Source organism: Myxine glutinosa, chromosome 5, assembly GCF_964187855.1.
Source record: "Myxine glutinosa chromosome 5, kmMyxGlut1.1, whole genome shotgun sequence".
NCBI classification, from domain to species: domain Eukaryota; kingdom Metazoa; phylum Chordata; class Myxini; order Myxiniformes; family Myxinidae; genus Myxine; species Myxine glutinosa.
Window position 1 is genome coordinate 38,304,619 of NC_136265.1, and position 27,224 is coordinate 38,331,842.

General features: G+C 42.3%; 2 protein-coding genes across 5 annotated transcripts in view; one reads left to right on the top strand and one right to left on the bottom strand.

Moving 5' to 3' along the window:
• Positions 1–11,742, top strand: part of ADA (adenosine deaminase) — a 119,017-nt gene extending 107,275 nt beyond the window's left edge. For all 4 annotated transcript variants that reach the window (XM_078777904.1, XM_078777902.1, XM_078777905.1 and 1 more), the window contains 5 exons: positions 6,726–6,797; positions 7,641–7,742; positions 8,879–8,946; positions 10,182–10,311; positions 11,605–11,742. In XM_078777904.1, the coding sequence (XP_078634030.1) occupies positions 6,726–6,797; positions 7,641–7,742; positions 8,879–8,946; positions 10,182–10,311; positions 11,605–11,700 (468 nt within the window). In that variant the 3' untranslated portion in view covers positions 11,701–11,742. The remainder of the gene's footprint in view (positions 1–6,725; positions 6,798–7,640; positions 7,743–8,878; positions 8,947–10,181; positions 10,312–11,604) is intronic.
• LOC144892253 (uncharacterized) overlaps positions 1–27,224 on the bottom strand; it is a 350,787-nt gene that overhangs the window by 132,293 nt on the left and 191,270 nt on the right. The window lies entirely within an intron of this gene.

Below are 27,224 nucleotides of genomic sequence, written 5' to 3' on the forward strand. Positions count from 1 at the left end.
ATAATCATCTGTTAATAGCATAACTGGCATAATCATCTGTTAATAGCATAACCAGCATAATCATCTGTTAATAGCATAACCAGCATAATCATCTGTTAATAGCATAACCAGCATAATCATCTGTTAATAGCATAACCAGCATAATCATCTGTTAATAGCATAACCAGCATAATCATCTGTTAATAGCATAACTGGCATAATCATCTGTTAATAGCATAACCAGCATAATCATCTGTTAATAGCATAACCAACATAATCATCTGTTAATAGCATAACCAGCATAATCATCTGTTAATAGCATAACCAGCATAATCATCTGTTAATAGCATAACCAGCATAATCATCTGTTAATAGCATAACCAGCATGATCATCTGTTAATAGCATAACCAGCATAATCATCTGTTAATAGCATAACCAGCATCATCATCTGTTAATAGCATAACCAGCATAATCATCTGTTAATAGCATAACCAGCATAATCATCTGTTAATAGCATAACCAGCATAATCATCTGTTAATAGCATAACCAGCATAATCATCTGTTAATAGCATAACCAGCATACTCATCTGTTAATAGCATAACCAGCATTATCATCTGTTAACAGCATAACCAACATACTCATCTGTTAACAGCATAACCAACATAATCATCTGTTAATAGCATAACCAGCATAATCATCTGTTAATAGCATAACCAGCATAATCATCTGTTAATAGCATAACCAGCATAATCATCTGTTAATAGCATAACCAGCATAATCATCTGTTAATAGCATAACCAGCATAATCATCTGTTAATAGCATAACCAGCATAATCATCTGTTAATAGCATAACCAGCATAATCATCTGTTAATAGCATAACTGGCATAATCATCTGTTAATAGCATAACCAGCATAATCATCTGTTAATAGCATAACTGGCATAATCATCTGTTAATAGCATAACCAGCATAATCATCTGTTAATAGCATAACCAGCATAATCATCTGTTAATAGCATAACCAGCATAATCATCTGTTAATAGCATAACCAGTATAATCATCTGTTAATAGCATAACCAGCATAATCATCTGTTAATAGCATAACCAGCATAATCATCTGTTAATAGCATAACCAGTGTAATCATCTGTTAATAGCATAACCAGCATAATCATCTGTTAATAGCATAACCAGCATAATCATCTGTTAATAGCATAATCAGCATAATCATCTGTTAATAGCATAACCAGCATAATCATCTGTTAATAGCATAACCAGCATAATCATCTGTTAATAGGATAACCAGCATAATCATCTGTTAATAGCATAACCAGCATAATCATCTGTTAACAGCTTAACCAGCATAATCATCTGTTAATGGCATAACCAGCATAATCATCTGTTAATAGCATAATCATCTGTTAATGGCATAACCAGCATAATCATCTGTTAATAGCATAACCAGCATAATCATCTGTTAATAGCATAACCAGCATAATCATCTGTTAATAGCATAACCAGCATAATCATCTGTTAATAGCATAACCAGCATAATCATCTGTTAATAGCATAACCAGCATAATCATCTGTTAACAGCATAACCAACATAATCATCTGTTAATAGCATAATCAGCGTAATCATCTGTTAATAGCATAACCAGCGTAATCATCTGTTAATAGCATAACCAGCATAATCATCTATTAATAGCATAACCAGCATAATCATCTGTTAATAGCATAACCAGCATAATCATCTGTTAATAGCATAATCAGCATAATCATCTGTTAACAGCATAACCAACATAATCATCTATTAATAGCATAACCAGCATAATCATCTGTTAATAGCATAACCAGCATAATCATCTGTTAATAGCATAACCAGCATAATCATCTGTTAATAGCATAACCAGCATAATCATCTGTTAATAGCATAACCAGCATAATCATCTGTTAATAGCATAACCAGCATAATCATCTGTTAATAGTATAACCAGCATAATCATCTGTTAATGGCATAATCAGCATAATCATCTGTTAATGGCATAACCAGCATAATCATCTGTTAATAGCATAACCAGCATAATCATCTGTTAATAGCATAACCAGCATAATCATCTGTTAATAGCATAACCAGCATAATCATCTGCTAATAGCATAACCAGCATAATCATCTGTTAACAGCATAACCAGCATAATCATCTACTAACAGCATAACCAACATAATCATCTGTTAATAGCATCACCAGCATGATCATCTGTTAATAGCATAACCAGCATGATCATCTGTTAATAGCATAACCAGCATAATCATCTGTTAATAGCATAACCAGCATAATCATCTGTTAATAGCATAACCAGCATAATCATCTGTTAATAGCATAACCAGCATAATCATCTGCTAATAGCATAACCAGCATAATCATCTGTTAATAGCATAACCAGCATAATCATCTGCTAATAGCATAACCAGCATAATCATCTGTTAATAGCATAATCAGCATAATCATCTGTTAATAGCATAACCAGCATAATCATCTGTTAATAGCATAACCAGCATAATCATCTGTTAATAGCATAACCAGCATAATCATCTGTTAATAGCATAACCAGCATAATCATCTGTTAATAGTATAACCAGCATAATCATCTGTTAATAGCATAATCAGCATAATCATCTTTTAACAGCATAACCAGCATAATCATCTGTTAACAGCATAACCAGCATAATCATCTGTTAATAGCATAACCAGCATAATCATCTGTTAATAGCATAACCAGCATAATCATCTGTTAATAGCATAACCAGCATAATCATCTGTTAATAGCATAACCAGCATAATCATCTGTTAATAGCATAACCAGCATAATCATCTGTTAATAGCATAACCAGCATAATCATCTGTTAATAGCATAACCAGCATAATCATCTGTTAATAGCATAACCAGCATAATCATCTGCTAATAGCATAACCAGCATAATCATCTGCTAATAGCATAACCAGCATAATCATCTGTTAATAGCATAACCAGCATAATCATCTGTTAATAGCATAACCAGCATAATCATCTGTTAATAGCATAACCAGCATAATCATCTGTTAATAGCATAACCAGCATAATCATCTGTTAATAGCATAACCAGCATAATCATCTGTTAATAGCATAACCAGCATAATCATCTGTTAATAGCATAACCAGCATAATCATCTGTTAATAGCATAACCAGCATAATCATCTGTTAATAAGTGCGCCTCTCTATTTTCAATTTGTATGTGAACGTCTGACAAACATCTACATTTGGAAAGAGAGATAACTTTGCAAACATATTGTTGTGGATATGAGGATTGTGTTTTTATTATTGAGTTTTTTTATTGTATAGTAAATTGTTGTAAAGTATTGCCCTCCTTGCTCCAGTTATGTATAAAGGTCAAAGTGCGTCCCGTAATTAGTTCATAAACACCACACGTTAGCCAATCATAGATTTTCCCCCTTGTTGGTAGTTTATTTCCTTATTCTATGTAGGTTAAGGCTGTGTCTTCCATTAATTGAAATACTCCATTGCACGAAGTGAAATAGGTAGATTCCCTTCCAACCCCCCTTTCGTCAATTGCCAACTGCATTCCCCTTTTGCCAACTCCATTGCCAACTGCATTTGGGCGGTTTTCTTCATCCCAAGACTCCATTAGCCACGAGGTAATCTCGGAGCCGAAGGTGGGAGGAGTCGGCCCAGCGCCGGGAACAAGGCGTGGCCTTGCCAACGCCTCCCCTAAGGGCGGGGTCGGTGAGCCCTCGCGACCAATCAGGGCCGAGGTGAGCTCACCGATGGGCGTGTCCGGGAGGCGGGCGGCTTGATCGCTGGAGGCGATATAAAAACCACGCGCGGAAGCCTTTGAGGAGGCGCGTCAGAACGTTGGTTGGTGGTTGGTGGCGGAAAGAGAGTTGGTTACAAAAGAGAGTGGGAGAAGTAAAGAGAAGTGAGGGGGAGTGAGGCGGAGTGAAGCCAAGAAAGACAGCAAGCCTTGTGAGGGTTGAGTTGAGGAGGAGCACAAAAAGGGACACCAAGAGTTGCGTCGACGCCACCGAGGTTTTTCCCACCAAGAACGCGAGGAGTCGGAGCTGTCACCTCCAGCCCTGCCGTTTGCAGGGACCTGACCCTTCCTCCCCCTCCAGCCATCCACCTCCTGCCATTCCTATCATCATCCCCCGTGTAAGTGTGTTCGTAGTCTGTCTTTTGTCTTGTCCCTGGGTATAAGTAAGCTTGTATAAGTTAATATTTTCACTGTGCCACCTGCTTTTTTCCATTTTCCCTGTATATAACCTTGACTGCTCCTTTTGCTTAGTGTGTGTAGATAATAAATCCTGTTACTCTTCTGTACGTCTTCTTCTTCTTCCTCTTTACATTCGGTCGCTTTAGAGGTTTCCAAATTGAATACCTGTGGCGCGATTTTGGCCAACGTTCAGGAATCGGGTTAGTCGGGGTAACTGTTAGGGCCGCGGCGCCATCCGCTCGGCAAATCAACATCTTATCCGCGGTCCGTAACAATATTATAGTTCAACTCGGGTGGTTCAAATTCACCTGGACCTTCATTTATAATGAAGCTTGTACATAACCTTGACAGGTAATCAACTAATCATCCACACACTTTGCAAGTAGATGTTTTTGTAATTTTTCATCTGTTAATCGCATAACCAGCCAATCTTGTAAAATTTCCAATTTTGTAAATTTCAACACCTTCATATTTTACTGATCAGAAATGTCACAACTGTTTTGCTGTTGCGCTCTTTTTTAATCTCACTTGATTTTCCGTGCACGCAATAAAGTGGGTGCAGCATTATGAGTATCGCTTCTCGACACCGTCAATATAACAATACGCTCGTCTGTCTGTCTGTCTGTCCCTCCGTCACCTATTGCAAGATTCTGTCATCTCGTGAGATTGTGAATTAAACGTCGTTTTATCGTTATTTAATTATATAGTCGTGCGTGTGTATTTATGTGAAACAAGCAGTTTGTTTCATAGATTGTATATTTGGTCTATTTTGTATATTTGGTCGATTGTGTTGTGTAGGTGTGGTCTATTGTGCGGGTGTGGTCTATAGTGTTGTTTGGTGTGGTCTATTGTGTTGGCCTGGTCTATTCCGTTCTGTAGGTGTGGTCTATTGTGTAGGTGTGGTCTATTATGTATATTTGGTCTATTGTGTTGTGTATGTGGTCTATTTTGTATATTTACCCTCGCCTGAGGAGAGGGTATTGCATTTGAGTCCGTTTGTTTGTCTGTTTGTCCGCACAGAATAAATATGATTTTCTCTGCAACCGTTGGTCCGATCGACAGGAAGTTTTCATCATAGGTGCATCTCCACCTGTATAATTTTTTCAATGATAATTATGACGTCATAGGTCATGTGGTTCGGCCGCCATCTTGGAAAAACCGAAAAACTTTGCATCTCTATCTCCGAAAGCGCTGCATAGAAAAAATTGAGACATGGCTCATTGTAAAGAACTCTCCATGGGGAATAGAATATGTTAATGATGATGTCATAGGTGCCTCCATTATGACGTCATAATTCGACAAGTACAAACCTTCATCCGATCAAGATGAAATTTCTTGAACGTCATGTGGGCATAAACTGGTGGAGGGCAAAAAAAATGACGTCATAGGTCACGTGGTTCGGCCGCCATATTTGTTTTAACACAAAGGCCTTAAAAACCACTGAAAATACATCCTGGCGAGGGTTTGCAATCTCTGATTGCTGTTTTTCTTGTTAGTCTATTGTCTTGTGTAGGTGAGGTCTATTGCGTAGGCCTGGTCTATTATGTTGTGTGGGTGTGGTTTATTGTGTAGGCATGGTTTATTATGTTGTGTGGGTGTGGTTTATTGTATAGGCGTGGTTTATTATGTTGTGTGCATGTGGTTTATTGTGTAGGCCTGGTCTATTATGTTGTGTGGGTGTGGTTTAATGCGTAGGCGTTGTCCATGATGTTCTGTGGGTGTGGTCTATTGTGTAGGCTTGATCTATTATGTTGTGCGGGTGTGGTTATTGTGTAGGCGTGGTTTATTGTTTGTGTGGGTGTGGTTTCTTGTGTAGGCGTGGTCTATGATGTTGTGTGGGTGTGGTCTATTGTGTAGGCCTGGTCTATTATGTTGTGTGGGTGTGGTTTATTGTGTAGGCCTGGTCTATTATGTTGTGTGGGTGTGGTCTATTGTGTAGGCGTGGTTTATTATGTTGTGTGGGTGTGGTTTATTGTGTAGTCATGGTCTATGATGTTGTGTGGGTGTGGTTTATTGGGTATGCCTGGTCTGTTATGTCGTGTGGGTGTGGTCTATTGTGTAGGCGTGGTCTATTATGTTGTGTGGGTGTGGTTTATTGTATAGGCGTGGTCTATTATGTTGTGTGGGTATGGTTTATTGGGTATGCCTGGTCTATTATGTCGTGTGGGTGTGGTCTATTGTGTAGGCGTGGTCTATTATGCAAGTGTGGTGACAGAACCTTTGGGATGACTCTTGTGCTTATGAACAATATTTTCTCTTCCTTTTTCTATCACCGATATACAAGTAATCCTCGTCTGATATACACTCTCTGTTTGGTCAAATGTGCTCAATTTTTAACTTCTGATGAAAAACAAAGCTGAGGTAGTTCACCATTACTGGGAAGCAATTAAACAGTTCATAATTGTGAAAAAGTGTCCAAAAAGTTACCCGTCTGCTTTCCGTTTGTTGATTTGTATTTATTTTTCATGAGCAGGAGGCACGGCGCATGGGCATCCATCGGACGGTGCACGCTGGTGAGGCTGGACCTGCGAGCGTCGTACGTGAGGCACGTTCACCCAGATTGTAGAGCAATTCCAAATTCGTGCATACACCGTTTACAATGCTGGGTTTCTACCTGCCAGTCTTGCACAGATACTGTTCTTACCACAACATGAGTCCTCAAAGCGTTTTGCATATATTTCCGTCACTCTCGTCATGTTACACTCATTACCTCCGCCACCAAAGGTTGATTGGAGGTTATGTTTTCACCCCTGTCTGTCTGCCTGTTTGTCTGTCCGTTTGTTTGTGAACAATATATCTCAAAATGTTGTTGACGGATTTCGGACAAAATTTGGCAAAGATGTAGCGTATGTGACAAGGACGAAATCATTAGATTTTGGTGAAGAACCGGATTCGGATCTGGCTACTAGAGTTTTTAAAGTGATTCTTCACCATTGGGAGATGGGGTCAAAAATTATATATAGCAGGATATCTCAAAAAGTTGAGGACGGATTTGGACGAAACTTTGTGGACCGGTTGTCTATGTGAAAAGGAAGAATCGATTCGATTTTGGTGAAGATCTGAATATGGATTCAGATATGAGAATTATTTAATTTTTATGTGATTCTTCACCATTGGGAGATATGGCCAAAAACGATACATAGCAGGATATCTCAAAAGGTTGAGGACGGATTTGGACGAAACTTGTTGGACAGGTTTTGTGTGTGACAAGGAAGAATCGATTCCATTTTTGTGAACATCCATCTCCGGCTAGTATAATGTTTAAAGTGATTCTTCACCATTGAGTGATATGGCCAACCAGGCGGAGGTATGCTCTCTACTGAGTGCCATTCTAGTTAACACAGTATTGCTGAGGCGGTGTATTTCCGTTTTGTCCCAACATCAACAGGCGGTGACGAAGCTCAAGGCAGAGCGAATCGGTCATGGGTACCACCTGTTGGAGGATCTTGAACTATATCACTTGCTTTTACAGCAGCAAATTCATTTTGAGGTAAGGAGACGACTGACCAAACCTGGGGTTCATCTTACTATAAATTCACCAAATGTCCGTCTGTCCGTTCAAAGTTACCGCAAAAACGGCACAACCGATCGCAACGATATTTTGGGTGGGTATTCCTGGGACCCCTGGTAGTAAAATAGGCTATATTGTTTTTCCAGTTTTTCCAAGTTTTCCAATTTTCCAGTTTTTCCAAACACGATGGAATAATGTTTACCGATATGAACAGTGATGTGGCTTTTATTGAAATTCGACAAATACTGTTTAGATTTTGATGAGAATTACGAACCTGCAGCGAATGCGGAAGTGGACAGATGACGGCAATGCGCGGGTTTGATAATATCCAAATACAACCGTCATTCATTCGTAATGTTAAATCGTTAAACGTTAATCGTGTTCATCGTTTTGTTAAAGTATCAATTGATGATTGGAATTGAGTGAATACAATTACGATTTTGAATTCGTAATTGTATTCACCCAACCGTACGGTACTTCACATCAGGATTTAAATATTTGTTTATGTCACGAATGTTGTTAAAAGTTTATTTTTTATATTAATGTTATTTCATTTGTGATTGGAGTTATGTTGTTTGGAATGAAAAAAGAGATATCGAGTTCTAGTGAATGACGAAATGCCGTGACGGTTTCTACTTTCTAAACGTGAATTCGCGGATCACCATATGCAGATTCGCCATTGACTGGTTATGGAACAAACGTACCCGTTTGTTTGCGAACGGGTACGTTTTTCATGGAAGTCCTTCACGAACTTGCTGTCCATGTATGACGTGCGACTGAAGGTGCTACAGGAATGTGGAATTTATTGGTTTCATGCTTTAGCATTCGCCGTTTCTGCATTGTCTGTTTGCTTCTGGCTTCTCACCCGTGCATAGCACGGGTACCTCACTCGTGGTGATAAATCATGAGGAGGTTAAATGTTACGTGTAGGCAAACATATGTGAACGGTAGGGTCATACTGTATTTTCATTTCATCAACAAAGTTTCCACTTTTCCTGAAGTTCGATCACCAGACTATCCAAGTCGTTATCGACTCGAGGCTTTCATAACATTTCTAGTCATTTCATTGTGGTACATAAGCCCAATAAACACATAATCCCTTTTTTATGGTGCAGATGTGTCCATGGTCCAGTTACATTACTGGTGCATACGTTGGAGATTTCAACAAGCATCCACTCATCAGGTAATCACAGGCATGTCTCAAAACCTGTTTATTTTGAGGATGGTGCAGAACCATCTCCACATAGATGTGAGCAGTTGTCTGCACAAAGAAACTACTGTCTCCGCTATTCTACAGGGTGGGCCATATATATACTCCCAGTTTTTGAACCCACGTCATTCTGTTGCTAAGAAACGAAATCGAACAAAATATTTACAAGATGGAGGTACATATTTCAAGTTTTTGTGGTCAAAATTTTATTGAATTCAGAAGTGTACAAAATGAGTTATGAACTTCGACGTGATTTCCATCATTTTCAAGCAGTGTGTGCAGCGTTTCGCGATACTCTAAGACCATTTTTTGTCGCATTCCGACTGTAATTTCTCCAAAAGCTGCTTGAATCCGCTCTTCCATGTCTTCAATTCATGTCGCAATTCATAACATTGAAAGGATGCAATTCCCTTGCACAAATTTGAAGGTTTGACATTTGGGATAATAAAAAAAGGAATTTTGTGTTGTCCCAATGTTGAATTTCAGGATGGCCTGGACTCCCTGGAGGAACGCTCACTCATTTCTAAGCAGTCGAGCCTGGGTTTGAATCCCGACCCAGCTAGAACATATCATCCTGGCGTTTCACAGGCAGGGGGATTCATCATGGTGTGTGCCGTCCCTTTTATGGACATTGAATGGGCTTCTCGTCTGCCGACATTCATTAAAGAACGTTAAGTATACTACGGTGTACTTTACGAAGAGTAGACGAGCTATCACCGGTACCATAAACAAATTCCAAATTTCTGCCCTGGTTTCCTGTTTCAAAAACGGTTTTGAGCGGGGGAAAAAGTCGTTTTGTCACAACTCGCAATAGAATGATGCTCTCTACGGAAGAGCTTTCATGGACTGTAATTTCATCACATGGATATTCATGGTCCCGACAAGGGAAAAACAAATTATTAAAAAAAAAAAAAAAAATCCCCTGTGCGCCGCAAAATAAAATAAAATAATTCCTGGTCAACATCTGATATCTGGACAAAGTATCTAACAGCTGTGAAACTACCATTCCCATAACTTAGAAGTTACAGGACTTCTTTTGTATAGCGTATGGTTTTTGTTTAGCGAAACTGTGGCCTGTATCCAAGTTCCCAATTTTTAATTAATCAGAAAAATTGATTTTCCAGTTGAATTTTTTTTTTTTTTTTTGCTGAATGTTGGAATTAAGACTCGATTTATTTCTGTTTTTTTTTTTTTTTGCATATCTACAGATTCCTGGCTGATGGAGCTAGCGTATCTTTGAACACCGATGACCCGCTCATCCTGGGTTCAACTCTAGAAACGGATTACTGCTTAGCTCGTCGCCACATGTCTTGCACCGATGAAAATTTCATTGCAATGGTTGGTGCTTTTTGGGAATTTTATTGGATAGAGTTAATGACCAATGTTAAATTGGTTATTCCTTCATTAATATTTATTATTCCTTCACAACATCCTTTCCTTTTTCTCCGCCCTCTCCACCCTCCAGTCACTCCCCTATTCTGCCCCGTTATGCCTCTTCTTCTTCCCTTGATACTTAACCTGTCACTTTAGTTATCTTGTACGTATGTATTGACCCTATCGTTATAATTAACTTAACATAGCGTAACATGTTACGTAACGTAACATCGTAACCATTGGTTGGCATCCACGAGGAGGAGGAAATTCCTCTTGAGGAAATGCCCCGCTGAGTACGGTGAAAAAAGCGGCGCCATTGCTACGACGTCACTGGTACCCAGAGTATCCGAGGAAGTGACGGTAGTGACGGCACTTCCCCCCAAGCTCAGTGGCTGTGTTAAGTGTTTGTCTCGTCAGTATGTCCGTGTGTGTGTGTGTGTGTGTGTGTCAGCTCTACTGGGAGCCTTAGCTCAAGTATAAAAATAATCCACATCCCTTTAAAAACTACAGGCATAATACCAGGACATAATGACCCATTCTTTCCGAGAAATGTCGTGGTACTATCTTCAACGTCCATAACATTAATTCAAACAAGACCGCCAGATTTACGTCCCGATCCAAAGGACGGGATTGGATAGGGGAGCGGAAGGGGTTTGGGAATTGGAGTGAAAGAGGGTGCCCGAGATGCCCACCCATTGCGACACTTTCCTCTGAGTTGTCTACCCTGGGTTCAAATCCCGACCAGGCTGTCATCCCGGTGTCTCGAAGGCAGGGAGAGGCATCAACGTGTGCCGTCCCTCGGATATGGACGCTACACTGCGCATCCCATCTGCTGGAATTAGTTGTTGGATGGTGAGGTCAGTGTGATTCTTCACAAAGAAAACTACAAAACTTCACAAAAAAAACCGAAAAAAAAACAACTTTATAAAGAAAAGTAAATTCAGTGTACAAAGTCACAGTGTCCTTCACAAAGAATCTGCGATCTATCGTATAATTGAAGGACTAGCATGACATTCAAGCAGATGTTTATTCTCAGATTGCTGTAATCAGATTTATGACAACAAGTAAGCAGTAACTTTTACCAATTAATAATTCACACAATTCAATATTCTACAGTTACTTGTATTTTAGAAAAGACCAAGATTTCTGTGACCAATACCAATTTTTTTTTTTTTTTATATACTTGAGTTTTTTTTATATTTGAGTTGTAATTAAAGGCATGTGCATTCCATCTCTTTCCTTTCCCAATACTTTCAGAACATGGCTGCTGCCTCTGCGTCCTTTCTACCACGAGCAGAAAAGGATGCTCTGATGGAATCCCTACGCAATGCCTACGGCTTGACCTCGACCTGAATTATGTATCTGCTTTTAAATAAATCCAAATTCAAGAAGTTACAGGCTTACTGTTAACTTTAATATCGCTTCACGTTGTTATAAGAAAGATCAGTCAGCTGGGACTACAACTTGCATTTGATCATCTTAACGATGCGAGCAAAATCCACAGAGTGGGCGCCATGTTTAACCGTCACTGAAATAGTGCTGCATCATGGAAGTCATGTGATTCGTCTGGACTGCGGTAGAGGGAAGCAAGGAAATGTGATCAGATGTTCACCAATGATTTTCGATTGATCGGAAGTTTCTCTCATGCTGGGTTGATGGCGACGTGGGTTGCAATCGTATTTGAAGCAGAGACTTAGAGTGTTAATGCTTATTGCTGATGCTTACCATTCCGTGTAGTAAACTAAGGGACCATCTATATACAGTGCATTCAGAAAGTATTCAGACCCCTTCACTTTTTTCACATTTTGTTATGTTGCAGCCTTATGCTAAAATCGTTTAAATTCATTTTTCCCTCATCAATCCACACTCAATACCCCATAATGACAAAGAGAAAACAGGATTTTAGAAAGTATTCCAAATTTATTAAAAAGAAAAAACTGAAATATCACATTGACATAAGTATTCAGACCCTTTGCTATGACACTTGAAATTTAACTCAGGTGCCTCCCATTTCTCTTGCTCAGAAATTGATCAATCATGATCAGATTGAGGCACCTACTTACTTCAGGCAGGTCAGCTGTAGGCTGGGTGATTTGTAACCATCTGAAGAAATGGTTCTGTAGCCCATTGCCAAACGCTTCCAACGTTTCATCACCACACTTGGAATCAGTCTTAAACTTCAACTTGTAGGCCTCCGGAGTGAGATGGTATCTGAGTCTAATAGCTTCTACAACCTGGTCATAGTTGTTCTTTTCATCATTGTTCAATGAATGAAAAGCTTGTTGGGCCTCTCCTGTCAGATAGGGCTCCAAAAGTTGAGGCCATTCCTCTCTTGACTTCCCAGCAGCAGTTGCAATGCGTTTAAAGGTGCTGAGGTAGCATGATATGTAATCATCACTACTGAGTTTATGAAGGCCTGACAGTCGGAGACCTGCATGAGGATTATTGTTTCTCATGGCCTGCAATAATGACTGACGTAACTGATCTGTCTCATGCCTACGAGAGCTTTCAATTTGTTGCATAACGCGTATAAAATCGTCAGCACCAGGGCTGGGCCTGGTAGGATTTTCCTCAACCACACAAGCACGTAACCCTTTCCTGCTTGGTTTCCCCCTCATTAATATCAATGTGATTAATCTCACACAGTCTACCAATGTAATCTGCTGTATATCTATTCAGGTATGCAGCACGGTCTGCCATATCGGATGAATCGGCAACAGTCTCACCAGAAAAATCAAGACTAACTCACACCAATTGCCTCCTATAATAATCAACTCGATCACCAACACAGCACAAGACCTTGGGTGTGTCTTCACCAACAACAAACTGTGAACAGCTGAAGTCCATAGATCATCCCGTTTTCATATCACAATGTATCCTGCCGACTACGCCATTGTAAGGATTCGTATGTGAAGACTGAGAAACGAGGTGTTCAAACAGGACGCAGCTGTATTCATCAGCCTTGGGTTTAATCACAATCTGGGTAACGATCCAGCCCAGCGCACCTGTCACACCCCTCCGTCACTTCCGGAAGTCCCAACATCCCCTTACAACCTCATGCCCCAAGCCTCTGTGGTAAGTGCAAAAGGAATATATCCGAGCTATATAACCATGATTGATGTTTTACATACGAGTATACACATATATAGGCAGAGAACATGTTTTTGATCCAAACGCGGGTTATTTTCTGGGAATAATAGAGGCAGCCTTCTGTTTCCAACTATTTTCTCTTTAAAAACTCGATCAGGGACCACACCAGAAAACTCATCATTATGATGGTCTTTTCCGAATAATTCTGGGAATCTCGCAACACTGTGAAAAAAACTGTCATTATTTGCTTTTAACGATGTGGATACAGCAATCACTGAGGCAGGCACCACCGTCCTTCGGTGGAACTGCTGAGCTGGCTATGCGAAGTGCTGGTACTCCTTCGCACCCGACACGCAAATGGTGGTTCAAGCTCGAACAATCACCCCACCTGACACAAGGTGCTACCGGTGCGGACACAAATCATCCCAGATTATCCATTTGCATAGTTGCCACCATTGAAAGAAGAACATGTGGGAGGATGGAAAGGACTGGTGGTCTGAGGGTGGCAGTCTCGGAATAGGGTAATGGTGTGGGAGGGGAGGGAGGAGAAGTCTGGGAGAAGGGAGGGTGGGGCAGGAAGATGAGGGTCAGAGAAGGATGTGTCCCTTTTTCCCCAGGGACTGAAATTTCGTAATCCAATTTGAACCGATTGGTATTGTCGTGTTCAGGCATAATTAACATCGGCCACTGAACGGATAGACGGAACTGGCTTTAGCCTCTTCAGACAACGTCAAATATTACGGATTTGCATGCGCATGCAGATGTGAGGAGAGACACGAAAAACTCAGCTCTTTTAAGACAAACGGGGTTTATTTCCTGAAACAAACAACACAGGGAAGATTGAATCCGAAAGCAGGGAATTCGACGACCGGATGGATGGGAAGAGAAATTCAATAAATAACTGTATACATTGGGATAAAAGAAATCTAATGCCGGGGTCACACTATCACGTAAAGCCTAGCCGTAAGGGCCACGTAGGACCATTTTTTTGATATGCGGTGGGACGTGGCTATCCCATGGCAGTTACGGCATCCACGTGTCAGTCACGGGGTCCACGTGGCGCCTACTGCAAGTTAGAGCGGGAATTTCAAAAAGTTCAAAATTTTACCATGTAAAGTCAGCCTTGTCCACTGCCGTGGCGCATACTTAACGGCCACCCCCGTGAGGGCCACGTAATACGTGGCACTACGTGGCAATTATGGGGGACCCCCCATTGCCACGTGGAACCCCGTAGCGCCACGTGATTGCCATATAAGGAGCGATCCGGTGACAGAACCACGTGATCGCCACGTGCTCACCACGTCTTGGCCACGAAGTCGCCTCGTTGAGCCCCGTAGTGCCTCGTAGAGCCACTTGACCACCCTGTAGAGCCACGTAGAACCCCGTAGCGCCACGTGTTTTGAACCGGCTGTATATAAATACGGGTCTCATTGTGCAGCTCTCTCTGCAGCTTTCCTGCCTTGGAAGATGTGTTGCCAGGTAGAGCCTCCAAGCCCCTCCAGGCTGTCACTGCTTCTTCATTTCTCCAGGTTCCTGGTACTACCTCGTGGTTGGCATCTTCATTGTCAGCCTCCACATTGATCCTGCCTGGTTTTCTGTAGCTGATCAGGTTGTGTAGTACACAGGCAGTCAGGACAACAGATTCCACATTCTTCTTGTTGAGGCACATCGAGGTGAGGAGACATCTGAATCTGTTTGATAGGATGCCAAAAGCATTCTCCACCACTCTTCGAGCCCTGGAAAGCCTATAGTTGAAAATGCATTGTTTCTTGTTCATGCCTCTGAAGGAGTAGGGCTTCTGAATCCAGGTCCGAAGGGCAAAGGCATCGTCTCCAATCAGGCTGAAGGGCATGGGCTTGTCATCTCCTGGCAGTGGTTCTGGTTCTGGCAGTCCTGCATACCCACCTTCTAGGGCTTCATAAAGTTATGTGCCTCTGAAAACTCCTCCATCTGAAGTGCCTCCTTGTGCTCCCACATCCACGAAAAGGAACCTGTACTGAGAGTCCACAAGAGCCATCAGGACTATAGAGTAGAACTTCTTGTAGTTGAAGTAGACAGAGCCAGATCCTGGTGGACACTTCACTGCCACATGCTTGCCATCTAGTGTCCCACAAACGTTGTGGAAGTTCCATCTCTCTGAAAAGCCTTGTGCCACTTCGTTCCACTCATCTGGTGTCTTGGGACATTTCATCACCTCTTCCATGTACTCAGCAATGATGGCCTCACAAGTCTCAGAGACGATCAGGCTGATGGTGTTGAGGACATCTGAACTCGTGGGCCAGGCTGTGGTAGGATATACCAGTGCCAAGGAACCTCAGGGTGATGGCCACCTTGAGACCAGGTGACAGGGCTTTCCTGAAGAATGTGTCTTGTTTCTGGATCCTTGGCCCAACTCTTCTGACTATCTCATGGTATAGGTCAGGTGACACCCTTGCAAAGGACTGGAACTCCTTGGCACTCTCATCTTCTAGCTCCTTCATCAAGGTGTCATAGACACCCATCTCCTGTCTCATGGAGATCCACCTCCTCACCCAGAGTTTCTTCTTCTTGGCTTTCCTCTGGATCTCTCTTGCCTGCATCTCCTGCAGGACCAGTCCAGCAGCAGCATTGTACAGGGCATGCTGATATCTGACAGCAATCTGCAGTCTCCGTCTTCTTGGTACTCTCATTGTGATGTTGCTTTCTTGAAGGTTAAGATGCTGAATGACTGGAAGGGGCTGGGGACCCCCTTTTTATAGGATTTTTAACGCGACACTTTTACGTGTCTCTTATGGGACACATGGCTCCCACGTGGCATTACGTGGCCCATACGTGGCACGTGGCTCTTACGTGGCAACTACGTGGCGTATACCTGGCCGTTACCTGGACATTACATGGCCTTACGTGGCGGATACGGCCAATTTTTACGAGGGTCTGACGTGGCGAGTACGTGGCTATCCCGTGGCTCTACGGCAGCTACGTGGCCCCTACGAGGCCCACGGTTTACGGGGTGTTTACGGCGCCGTAATTTTTTTTTTTTAATTGGCCCTACGTGGCCCTTACGGCTAGGCTTTACATGATAGTGTGACCCCGGCATAAGGCGCCTCACATGAGATTCAATCACAGTCAGGGAAAGGGAATGGGAACCGGGTGGGCTTATCTCTTTTGTGTTTTGTCGAAGGAGGACGTAGCGCTTAGCAGTCTTGAGCAGGCGATAAAGTAGGCAAGACGACAAACAGGCACAGGGCTGAGGTAGGAACATGGGCGGGCGGGCAGATGAAGAAGGAACACGTCTCCTCAGGAGTGAGATCAAACCTTCCTTGGCACAATGCAGATTCTCTACAGAGCTCCTCCTCAGAGTCTGCTTTTTACACCTTTTCAGGATCCACCACCCACGCCACGCAAGCTCCGCCACTTCTATCCAGGTACCAATACAAACCGAGGTTCGGTACATTCATTGTGTAAAATAAACCAAGGTACCAATATGAACCCATGATCGGTACATTCATCGTGTAGAATGAACTAAGGTACCAATATGAACCCAGGATCGATACTTTCATTGTGTAAAATGAACTAAGGTACCAATATGAACCCAGGATCAGTACTTTCATTGTGTAAAACGAACCAAGGTACCAATATGAACCCAAGATCGATACTTTCATTGTGTAAAATTAACCAAGGTACCAATATGAACTGAGGATTGGTATTTTTATCGTGTAAAATTAACCAAGGTACCAATATGAACCCATGAACGGTATTTTTATTGCGTATAATGAACCAAGGTACCAATATGAAGGATGGGTACTTTAATTGTGTAAAATAAACCAAGGTACCAATATGAATAGAGGATCGGTACTTTCATTGTGTAAAATGAATTAAGGTGCCAATATGAACAGAGGATCGGTACTTTAATTGTATAAAATGAATTAAGGTACCAATATGAATAGAGGATCGGTACTTTAATTGTATAAAATGAATTAAGGTGCCAATATGAACAGAGGATCGGTACTTTCATTGTGTAAAATGAATTAAGGTGCCAATATGAACAAAGGATAGGTACTTTCATTGTGTAAAATGAATTAAGGTGCCAATATGAACAGAGGATCGGTACTTTCATTGTGTAAAATGAATTAAGGTGCCAATATGAACAAAGGATAGGTACTTTCATTGTGTAAAATGAATTAAGGTGCCAATATGAACAGAGGATCGGTACTTTCATTGTGTAAAATGAATTAAGGTGCCAATATGAACAAAGGATAGGTACTTTTATTGTGTAAAATGAACCAAGGTGCCAATATGAACAAAGGATAGGTACTTTCATTGTGTAAAATGAATTAAGGTGCCAATATGAACAGAGGATCGGTACTTTCATTGTGTAAAATGAATTAAGGTGCCAATATGAACAAAGGATAGGTACTTTTATTGTGTAAAATGAACCAAGGTGCCAATATGAAGGATGGGTACTTTCATTGTGTAAAATGAATTAAGGTACCAATATGAACAGAGGATCAGTACTTTAATTGTGTAAAATGAACCAAGGTGCCAATATGAACAAAGGATAGGTACTTTTATGGTGCAAAATGAACCAAGGTGCCAATATGAAGGATGGGTACTTTAATTGTGTAAAATGAACCAAGGTGCCAATATGAACAGAGGATCGATACTTTCATTGTGTAAAATGAACCAAGGTATCAATATGAACAGACGATCGGTACTTTAATTGTGTAAAATGAACCAAGGTGCCAATATGAACAGAGGATCGGTACTTTCATTGTGTAAAATGAATTAAGGTACCAATATGAACAGAGGATCGGTACTTTAATTGTGTAAAATGAATTAAGGTACCAATATGAACAGAGGATCGGTACTTTAATTGTGTAAAATGAACCAAGGTGCCAATATGAACAGAGGATCGGTACTTTCATTGTGTAAAATGAATTAAGGTACCATTATGAACAGAGGATCGGTACTTTAATTGTGTAATATGAACCAAGGTGCCAATATGAACAGAGGATCGGTACTTTAATTGTGTAATATGAACCAAGGTGCCAATATGAACAGAGGATCGGTACTTTCATTGTGTAAAATGAATTAAGGTACCAATATGAACAGAGGATCGGTACTTTCATTGTGTAAAATGAATTAAGGTACCATTATGAACAGAGGATCGGTACTTTCATTGTGTAAAATGAATTAAGGTACCAATATGAACAGAGGATCGGTACTTTAATTGTGTAAAATGAACCAAGGTGCCAATATGAACAGAGGATCGGTACTTTAATTGTGTAAAATGAACCACGGTGCCAATATGAACAGAGGATCGGTACTTTTATTGTGTAAAATGAACCAAGGTGCCAATATGAACAGAGGATCGGTACTTTCATTGTGTAAAATGAATTAAGGTACCAATATGAACAGAGGATCGGTACTTTAATTGTGTAATATGAACCAAGGTGCCAATATGAACAGAGGATCGGTACTTTAATTGTGTAAAATGAACCAAGGTGCCAATATGAACAGAGGATCGGTACTTTCATTGTGTAAAATGAATTAAGGTACCAATATGAACAGAGGATCGGTACTTTAATTGTGTAAAATGAACCAAGGTGCCAATATGAACAGAGGATCGGTACTTTAATTGTGTAAAATGAACCAAGGTGCCAATATGAACAGAGGATCGGTACTTTAATTGTGTAAAATGAACCACGGTGCCAATATGAACAGAGGATCGGTACTTTTATTGTGCAAAATGAACCAAGGTACCAATATGAACATAGGATCGGCACTTTCATTGTGTAAAATGAAGCAAGGTGCCAATATGAACAGAGGATCGGTACTTTCATTGTGTAAAATGAATTAAGGTACCAATATGAACAGAGGATCGGTACTTTCGTTGTGTAAAATGAATTAAGGTACCAATATGAACTGAGGATTGGTACTTTCATTGTGTAAAATGAAACGTTGCCGAGTCTGATCCACCTTCTCCATTCAGCATGTCTCCGAGGTAGCAAAATGTTTTCACACCTTCCAGCTTCACGCCGTCTCCAAGATCCAACTCAACATTTCCTCCATCTGCAGCTCCCTCTGTGCACACCTTACATTTGAATGTAGCTGCCACACTGGTTAATGACCCTCTCAGACCACTACATTTTTGATGAACCCACTCAGCGCACATTGTACATTGAATGGAGTTCACTCCAACACCCTTCCTGCACACAGCACATGGCCACTTCCCAGTTCTTTCCACCTCACCACATGCTTTACCACTTGCCATCACCTTCGACTTTCCGATATTCACCTTCAGACCTTTTGTCTCCATACATTCCTGCCACTTGTTCATCTTTTCCTTCAGTCAATCCATACTTTCCGCAATCAACACCAGATCATCTGCATACAACAACTCCCACGGTAAACCCTGCTTTACGTTCTGAGCCAGCACCTCCATCACAGCTACAAATAGTAGTGGACTTAGTACCGACCCCTGATGCACTCCCACCTTCACCTCAAACTCACCACTGTTCCCGTCCTTCGTCCTTACAGCTGTGCGCGCTCTTTTGTACATTGCCATCACTACTCTGATCAACCATTCCTCCACTCCTAACTTCCTCAATGCCCATGTCAATACTTCGCGTGGAACCCTATCGAATGCTTTCTCCGTCGTTCCTCTTCGGGCATAAATCCAAACTGCATTTCGTCGATCTTCACCTTCTTCCTTATCCTCCTCTCCAACACCCTTTCCAATACCTTCATTCCATGCTCCAATAACTTTATCGCTCGGTACGAGCCGCACTCCAGATGGTCACCTTTCCCCTTGAAAAAAGGGACGAGGGTACTCAGTTCCCAATCCACTGGAATCCGGCCTTCTTTCACCACCAGATCACAGATCTCTGTCATTCTCTTCACACCCCCAACTTCCTGCTGCCTTCAACATATCTCCCACAACTCCCGTCGGCCCTCCCGCTTTTCCACTCTTCATTGCTTTTATCGCTTCCTCAACTTCCTTCTCAGTTATCTTCTCTGCCGGTCCTAAAACTGGGTTACTCTCTATGTTGCCATCCCATTCATTCTCTGCATTCAACAGCATTTCCATATATCTCTCCCATCTTCCTTTAATTCCATCTGGGTCCACAACGATTTGTCCCACTTCATCCTTCAAGCAACTCACCCCCATCACATCACACCTCTCTTTCGCTATCTGCTTTGCAATCCTGAATACCGCTCTCTGACCCTCTTCTGAATCCAAGCGTTCTCCGAACATTTTCCCACATGCCTCCTGCGCCTTTGCTACCTCTTTCTTTGCAGCCTTCTTGGCTGCCTTATAACTTTCATGCTCTGCTTTTTCTGCTCCTGTACCCTTCGCCTTCTGCCACTCCTTGAACTTCTTCCTCTTCTCGTCAATCCTCTTTCCAACTTCATCATCCCACCACCATGTTTCCGAGTGCCTCGGTGGTCGTTTTGTCCATCCACATACCTCACCAACGGCTCCCAACAGACTATCTTTCATTGACATCCAACCACTTTCAAGCTCAACCACATCATCCTCTCCCCTACTCAGCCTCTCTTTAAATGCCTACCTTACTGTCACCTCTTTAAACCTCCACACCTTCACTCTCGCTTGGTACTTCACCCGCCGAGCTCTCCTCGCACCTCTCACCCTTCTGCGAAACAGAATCTTGTTTCTCACAGTCTGAGAGTGCTTTAGGTGCTTTTTTGCAAACTTCAAGCGGGCTTTCATGTGTCTTTCACCGAGGAGAGGCTTCCGTCTGGCCACTCTGCCATAAAGCCCAAATTGGTGGAGTGTTGCAGTGATGCTTGTCCTTCTGGAAGTTTCTCCCATCTCCACACAGGATCTCTGGAGCTCAGCCAGAGTGACCATCGGGTTCTTGGTGACCTCTGTTACCAAGGCCCTTCTCCTCCAATTGCTCAGTTTGGCCGAGCAGCCAGCTCTAGGAAGAGTCCTGGTTGTTCCAAACTTCTTCCATTTAAGAATTATGGAGGCCACTGTGCTCTTGAGAACCTTCAATGCAGCAGAATTTTTTTTGTAGGCTTCCCCAAATCTGTGCCTCGACACAATCCTGTCTCTGAGCTCTGCAGGCAGTTCCTTCGACCTCATGGCTTGGTTTTTGCTCTGATATGCATTGTCAGCTGTGAGACCTTATATAGACAGGTGTGTGCCTTTCCAAATCATGTCCAATCAATTAAATTTACCACAGTTGGACTCCAATCAAGGTGCAGAAACATCTCAAAGATGATCAAGAGAAATGGGAGGCACCTGAGCTAAATTTCAAGTGTCATAGTAAAGGGTCTGAATACTTATGTAAATGTGATATTTCAGTTTTTTCTTTTTAATAAATTTACAAAACTTTCTAAAATCCTGTTTTCTCTTTGTCATTATGGGGTATTGAGTGCAGATGGATGAGGGAAAAAAATAATTTAAACGATTTCAGCAAAAGGCTGCAACATAACAAAATGTGAAAAAGTGAAGGGGCCTGAATACTTTCTGAATGCACTGTATACCCAACATCTCCAGAAAATTTCATGACGATCAAACTAATTTTCGATCCAAAAAACGTGATTTTTATTTTTGGAAAAATTGCCTTATGCACAAAAGTAGTCTCGGAATCGGCGAAGGCAATTTGACAAATTGCCTTATGCACAAAAGTAGTCTCGGAATCGGCGAAGGCAATTTGACAAATTGCCTTATGCACAAAAGTAGTCTCGGAATCGGCGAAGGCAATTTGACAAATTGCCTTATGCACAAAAGTAGTCTCGGAATCGGCGAAGGCAATTTGACAAATTGCCTTATGCACAAAAGTAGTCTCGGAATCGGCGAAGGCAATTTGACAAATTGCCTTATGCACAAAAGTAGTCTCGGAATCGGCGAAGGCAATTTGACAAATTGACTTATGCACAAAAGTAGTCTCGGAATCGGCGAAGGCAATTTGACAAATTGCCTTATGCACAAAAGTAGTCTCGGAATCGGCGAAGGCAATTTGACAAATTGTGCTGAGCACACAAGCGGTGCCTTATGCACAAAAGTAGTCTCGGAATCGGCGAAGGCAATTTGACAAATTGCCTTATGCACAAAAGTAGTCTCGGAATCGGCGAAGGCAATTTGACAAATTGCCTTATGCACAAAAGTAGTCTCGGAATCGGCGAAGGCAATTTGACAAATTGCCTTATGCACAAAAGTAGTCTCGGAATCGGCGAAGGCAATTTGACAAATTGTGCTGAGCACACAAGCGGTGCCTTATGCACAAAAGTAGTCTCGGAATCGGCGAAGGCAATTTGACAAATTGCCTTATGCACAAAAGTAGTCTCGGAATCGGCGAAGGCAATTTGACAAATTGCCTTATGCACAAAAGTAGTCTCGGAATCGGCGAAGGCAATTTGACAAATTGTGCTGAGCACACAAGCGGTCTCAAAATCAGCGAAGGTAAATTAATTTTCAACCAAGTTGAAACGACAACGAAATGTTTCTAGCAAATTTTAAATCAAAATCATTATTTTCGAATAAAGTCTATGCCTCGGTATGAGGGAGTTCGTCGTAAAAATGTTGGTTTTCTACGGGCATCACATCTTTCAATGTCTGTAAATCCCGAAATTTACAGAGGGTGATCGGCAGAGGAGTCTGGAACAGTGGTATCCAGGACTTCGGCGTCGTTGCGTCGACGTGTTCTGGGAGCAGCGTCCATTCGTCGACCAGGAAAATCGGCGAAGGCAATTATGTTAGTAATGTATCGATATGAAACGGGGCCCGTTCGGTTGGCAATGTGACCAGGTATCCACCTGTCGCCTGAGCTGTAATTTCGAACTGAAACGTTTTGTCCAATCTCAAACGCCTGACTTGCCCTCGAATCACGAGATAACTTTTGTGCAAGCTGTTTCTGCTCCACCGTGGTGTTGATGTTGGGCACAACTGTGTTTATACGTGTACGGAGCTTCCTATTCATGAGCATCTCCGCCGGGGTTTGTGTCATTGTGGACTGCGGTGTTGTGCAATAACTCAAGAGAAATCGTGACACGTGAGTGGGCAAGGGACCACTCATTTTGCGCAGTGCCAATTTCACGGTTTGCATCTCATGTTCCGCGAACCCGTTTGTTGCTGGATGGTATGGAGCACTCCATTCATGTTCACAAACTTTGCAAATTGTTCGCTCGTGAAACACGGCCCATTGTCCGACATCAGTGTGTGAGGTATGCCGTGTGCAGCAAAGATTTCTCGCAATTTGTCTATCGTGACCTGACTAGTCACTTTTGTAGAGACATACACTTCAATCCACTTTGAGTATGCATCGACTAGGATGAATAGCATCTTTCCTTCCACTGGACCCGCATAGTCTACATGTATTCGCGAACATGGTTGATTTGGGTACTCCCAAGTATGCAGTGGTGCTTTGGAAGGATGTTTCTGGTATGCTTCACATGCATGACATCCTTTGACTCTTTGCTCCAAGTCATTATCCATTCGTGGCCCCCACATGTAGCTTTGTGCCAAAGCCTTCATCCGTACAATACCTGGATGGCCCTCAAGCAACATGTCAACCACCTGACGTCCGCATTGGGGTGGCAGTACTACCGTGCTCCCCATAGCACACAACGGTCACAGGGGTGGATCCAGGGATTTCAAGACGGAGGGGTGCACTAAAGCCATAGTGCCAAAGGATGGGGGGTGTAGAGGGGGGGGCTGGGGGTCCCCCCACTGGAAATTTTTGAAAATTGATCGTCAGAAACGGCATTTCGTGTGTTGTTGGAAGTTTCTGCAGTACCTTGCATTCTTCCCTGGTCCAACAGTTCAGCAGATTCGCGATGACTAATGGCCAGATCGACGAACTGGTGAACCGACTTGCCCAGCTGTTCCTTCTGCTATAAATTGAAGAATTTTGTGTGTGCGTGCGTGCGTGCGGCATGTTTTTTTTGTAATTCTACTGGAGCTTTCTGATGTGCAATTTCTGATTTGTGTAGTTCTACCGAAATGATTGTTATGATCTCCTGAGTTAATTAGGCTAATTAACTACAAATAATCAGGAAGAATTCCCATGTTTCCAAACATACGCCATATTAAGGTGTATAGAGCAGCTTAATAGGTCCTTCCATGGCATGGCATTCTCATAACAAAATAAATAACAAAAACAATGATATTTTACAAAGCATTTATTCCAACTCGAGCACTAGCAGGCAGGTATGCTGCAAGGCCATGAAAGGCGATGAAAATTTGGTCCATTGGACCAACGGGCTCACTAGTAGTTAAAAAAGGCCTGTGCACGCCCATAGTCTGAAAGTGAAATGATGGCGATGACAGACTGTGTGCTGAGTGAAGCCCGGCACCGCCATGCGCCGAGATTGTGAAGCTCAGCATGGGGTTCTTCCCACAATTTTATTAATAGTAAATTTTGCTATTTTGGAATAGACGGCGCTTGTGTTTCTGAATGAAAATGTCACACACATCATCTGGGGATAGGGTGAAGTCATGATGTATGTTCATGAGGGCCAGAGATGCCATCCGACTTTCTCCCATGGAATATCTTAGGAAGGTCTTCAGACGACGCAGGCAAGAAAATGAGCGTTCGGCCTCACAGGAGCCTACAGGGAGGGTGCATCCAATATGGAGTAGGACTTTGATGGAAGGAAATTCGTCTTCATCCACTGTGCGGAAACAATCCTTGAATGTGCTTGGAAGCGTGTTGTTGGGCTTCCTTCTCCAAAACATCTGCCAGTCTCTAAGCTCATTCATCAGTCCTGCGGGATGTTCCATGTCGTTTTTCCAACACAACAGCTTCTGATGTAGGGGTGGAATGTCGCAGGTATCGGCGATTATCGCAGATGGCATCAGCAGAAACACCTTCCCGGTTTTCAGCACAGAATCTCGGGTATCCATTTTCTGGCTGACGTGGTCGAGAAATGGAATGCGCATGTTTCTGAGGTAGAAGAGCAAGGGAGTATTGGCGGCAGTGTTTGGACGATGGATTTGTCGATTTACAACTCTCGGCATTGTGACATCACCTCCTACAGATTATGCCATGGCCTTAGTATGATCGAACCACAGAAAGAATTCAGTTTCTGCATTTGACCGTAGTTGAGTGAGCGCGTCCTTCTTGTCGTCAATCATAGAGTATGCCTCCAGCACATCCATGCCGTTGCCTTGAAGCTTGTGGGCAAGGCCTCTTAAAATAGGTAAGCTGTTCTTCATCGTAATGAATACAACAACAAACTGAAAAGACGTCAGTGAACTCAGAATTCCCTGTGCAGACACGTGGCTATCACGGTCCCACCCCCAGGAATTCTCATCTCCGTCGGGATTTACAATCCTGTCCAAACAAATACAGACAAATGCATACAACTCTTCGACCGTCTCGTAACAAGTGTCTCTCCACCCACCTCGTCTTGCACAGGCCTTTCAGTTTTGTTGCTGAGGTTTCCTCTTCTTGCTCAGGTAAGGTCTTTTCAAGGTACCGTTGTCTCTTGGGTGAGTTCTCAAAAAATCTACAAAGCCCATTAATTGTATCAATCATATTGCGAACCATGGGTAGTCTACACGCTGCTGCGAAAGACAAATTTAGCACATGACTGTTGCAGTGAGTGTGGAGTACAAAAGGCTTCGACAGCTTTAATCTGTGCTTGAGTTCCGATTCTGGATGACGCAAGAGCTTTTCCCTCTTGCCTTACTGATGTCCACACCTCTTCTGAATAAACAATCTCTGATGGCCTTTCCTTTAGCTTCCCCAGTAGTTCTCTCTAGCCCTACGAAATCAAAGAATACTTCTTTAACTGAAGGTTGTGAGGCCAGGGTGTCGAGGAACCGGAGTGAAATACTGAGAATTTCATGGTTGGAATGAATCTCCGTTACCTCATCGCCTATGATGGTGAAAAATCCTCCCTCCTTCAAACACTTGGTCAGTCCGTGTCTAATCTGGCCACCAATGATCTCTATCACTTCGTTCTCGATGGTCTTAGACTTAGAGGTACAGCGAGCATTCTTGTTGCCACTCAGCAGATGCTCCCGTAAGATCTCATCGTTTCCGGCAATGTGTCTCAAAATGGCGAGGAAATCTCCTTTGTTTGAGATATCATCACATTTCAGCGAATTGTCGTCTCTATGTCCACCGAGTGCTTTGTTCTGCCGCCCGCAGAGCAGCACCACCCCGACAATTTGTCGCAGGATGTGTAGATTTTTCTCATAGTTCAATTTGTTCTGCTCGGAAATCAGATATGGTATTTTGTGGGTTGGATTTGGGACACTTTCCATCAAATCATTAGCAATACTGAGTTGCTTTCATTAGCATAGCTTGTTTATGGTTGTTCAGTGAATCGTGTGTCGCCAGTGCAGCATCTGTACCAGTTGCTTTCCCTAGTTGGTTAAGGGTGATCGAACTAGCACCCCTGAGTTAAATTGATCATTTTTGGAGGAAAGATAACACAGAACTTGCACATCCCACCTCCAAGTACAGAACTGTAAACGAACCATTTATAACGATCGAGCCACTCTTTGTGAAAATTCAGCACATATGAACGATTTTGTCCCTTACGGTTGATCCGTTGAACACACAGGGAATCAAAATGTTGTGGGCAGTGATGCTCGTTTAAGTACTTAATTTTTCTCGTCACCCGGAAGCGGCTCGATACGAACATTATCGGCCACGATATCACCGACATCATAAGCTGGCGCGGCCTGTTTGCCTTCCAACACAGGCACTGATTTGTCATTTGTTGCATCACTTACTTTAGGAGTGTTTGTATTATCAAGGGGATCGGAAGACGTGGTTTAAGGTATATATTGGTTCACGAGTTATAAAGTGACCACTATATTC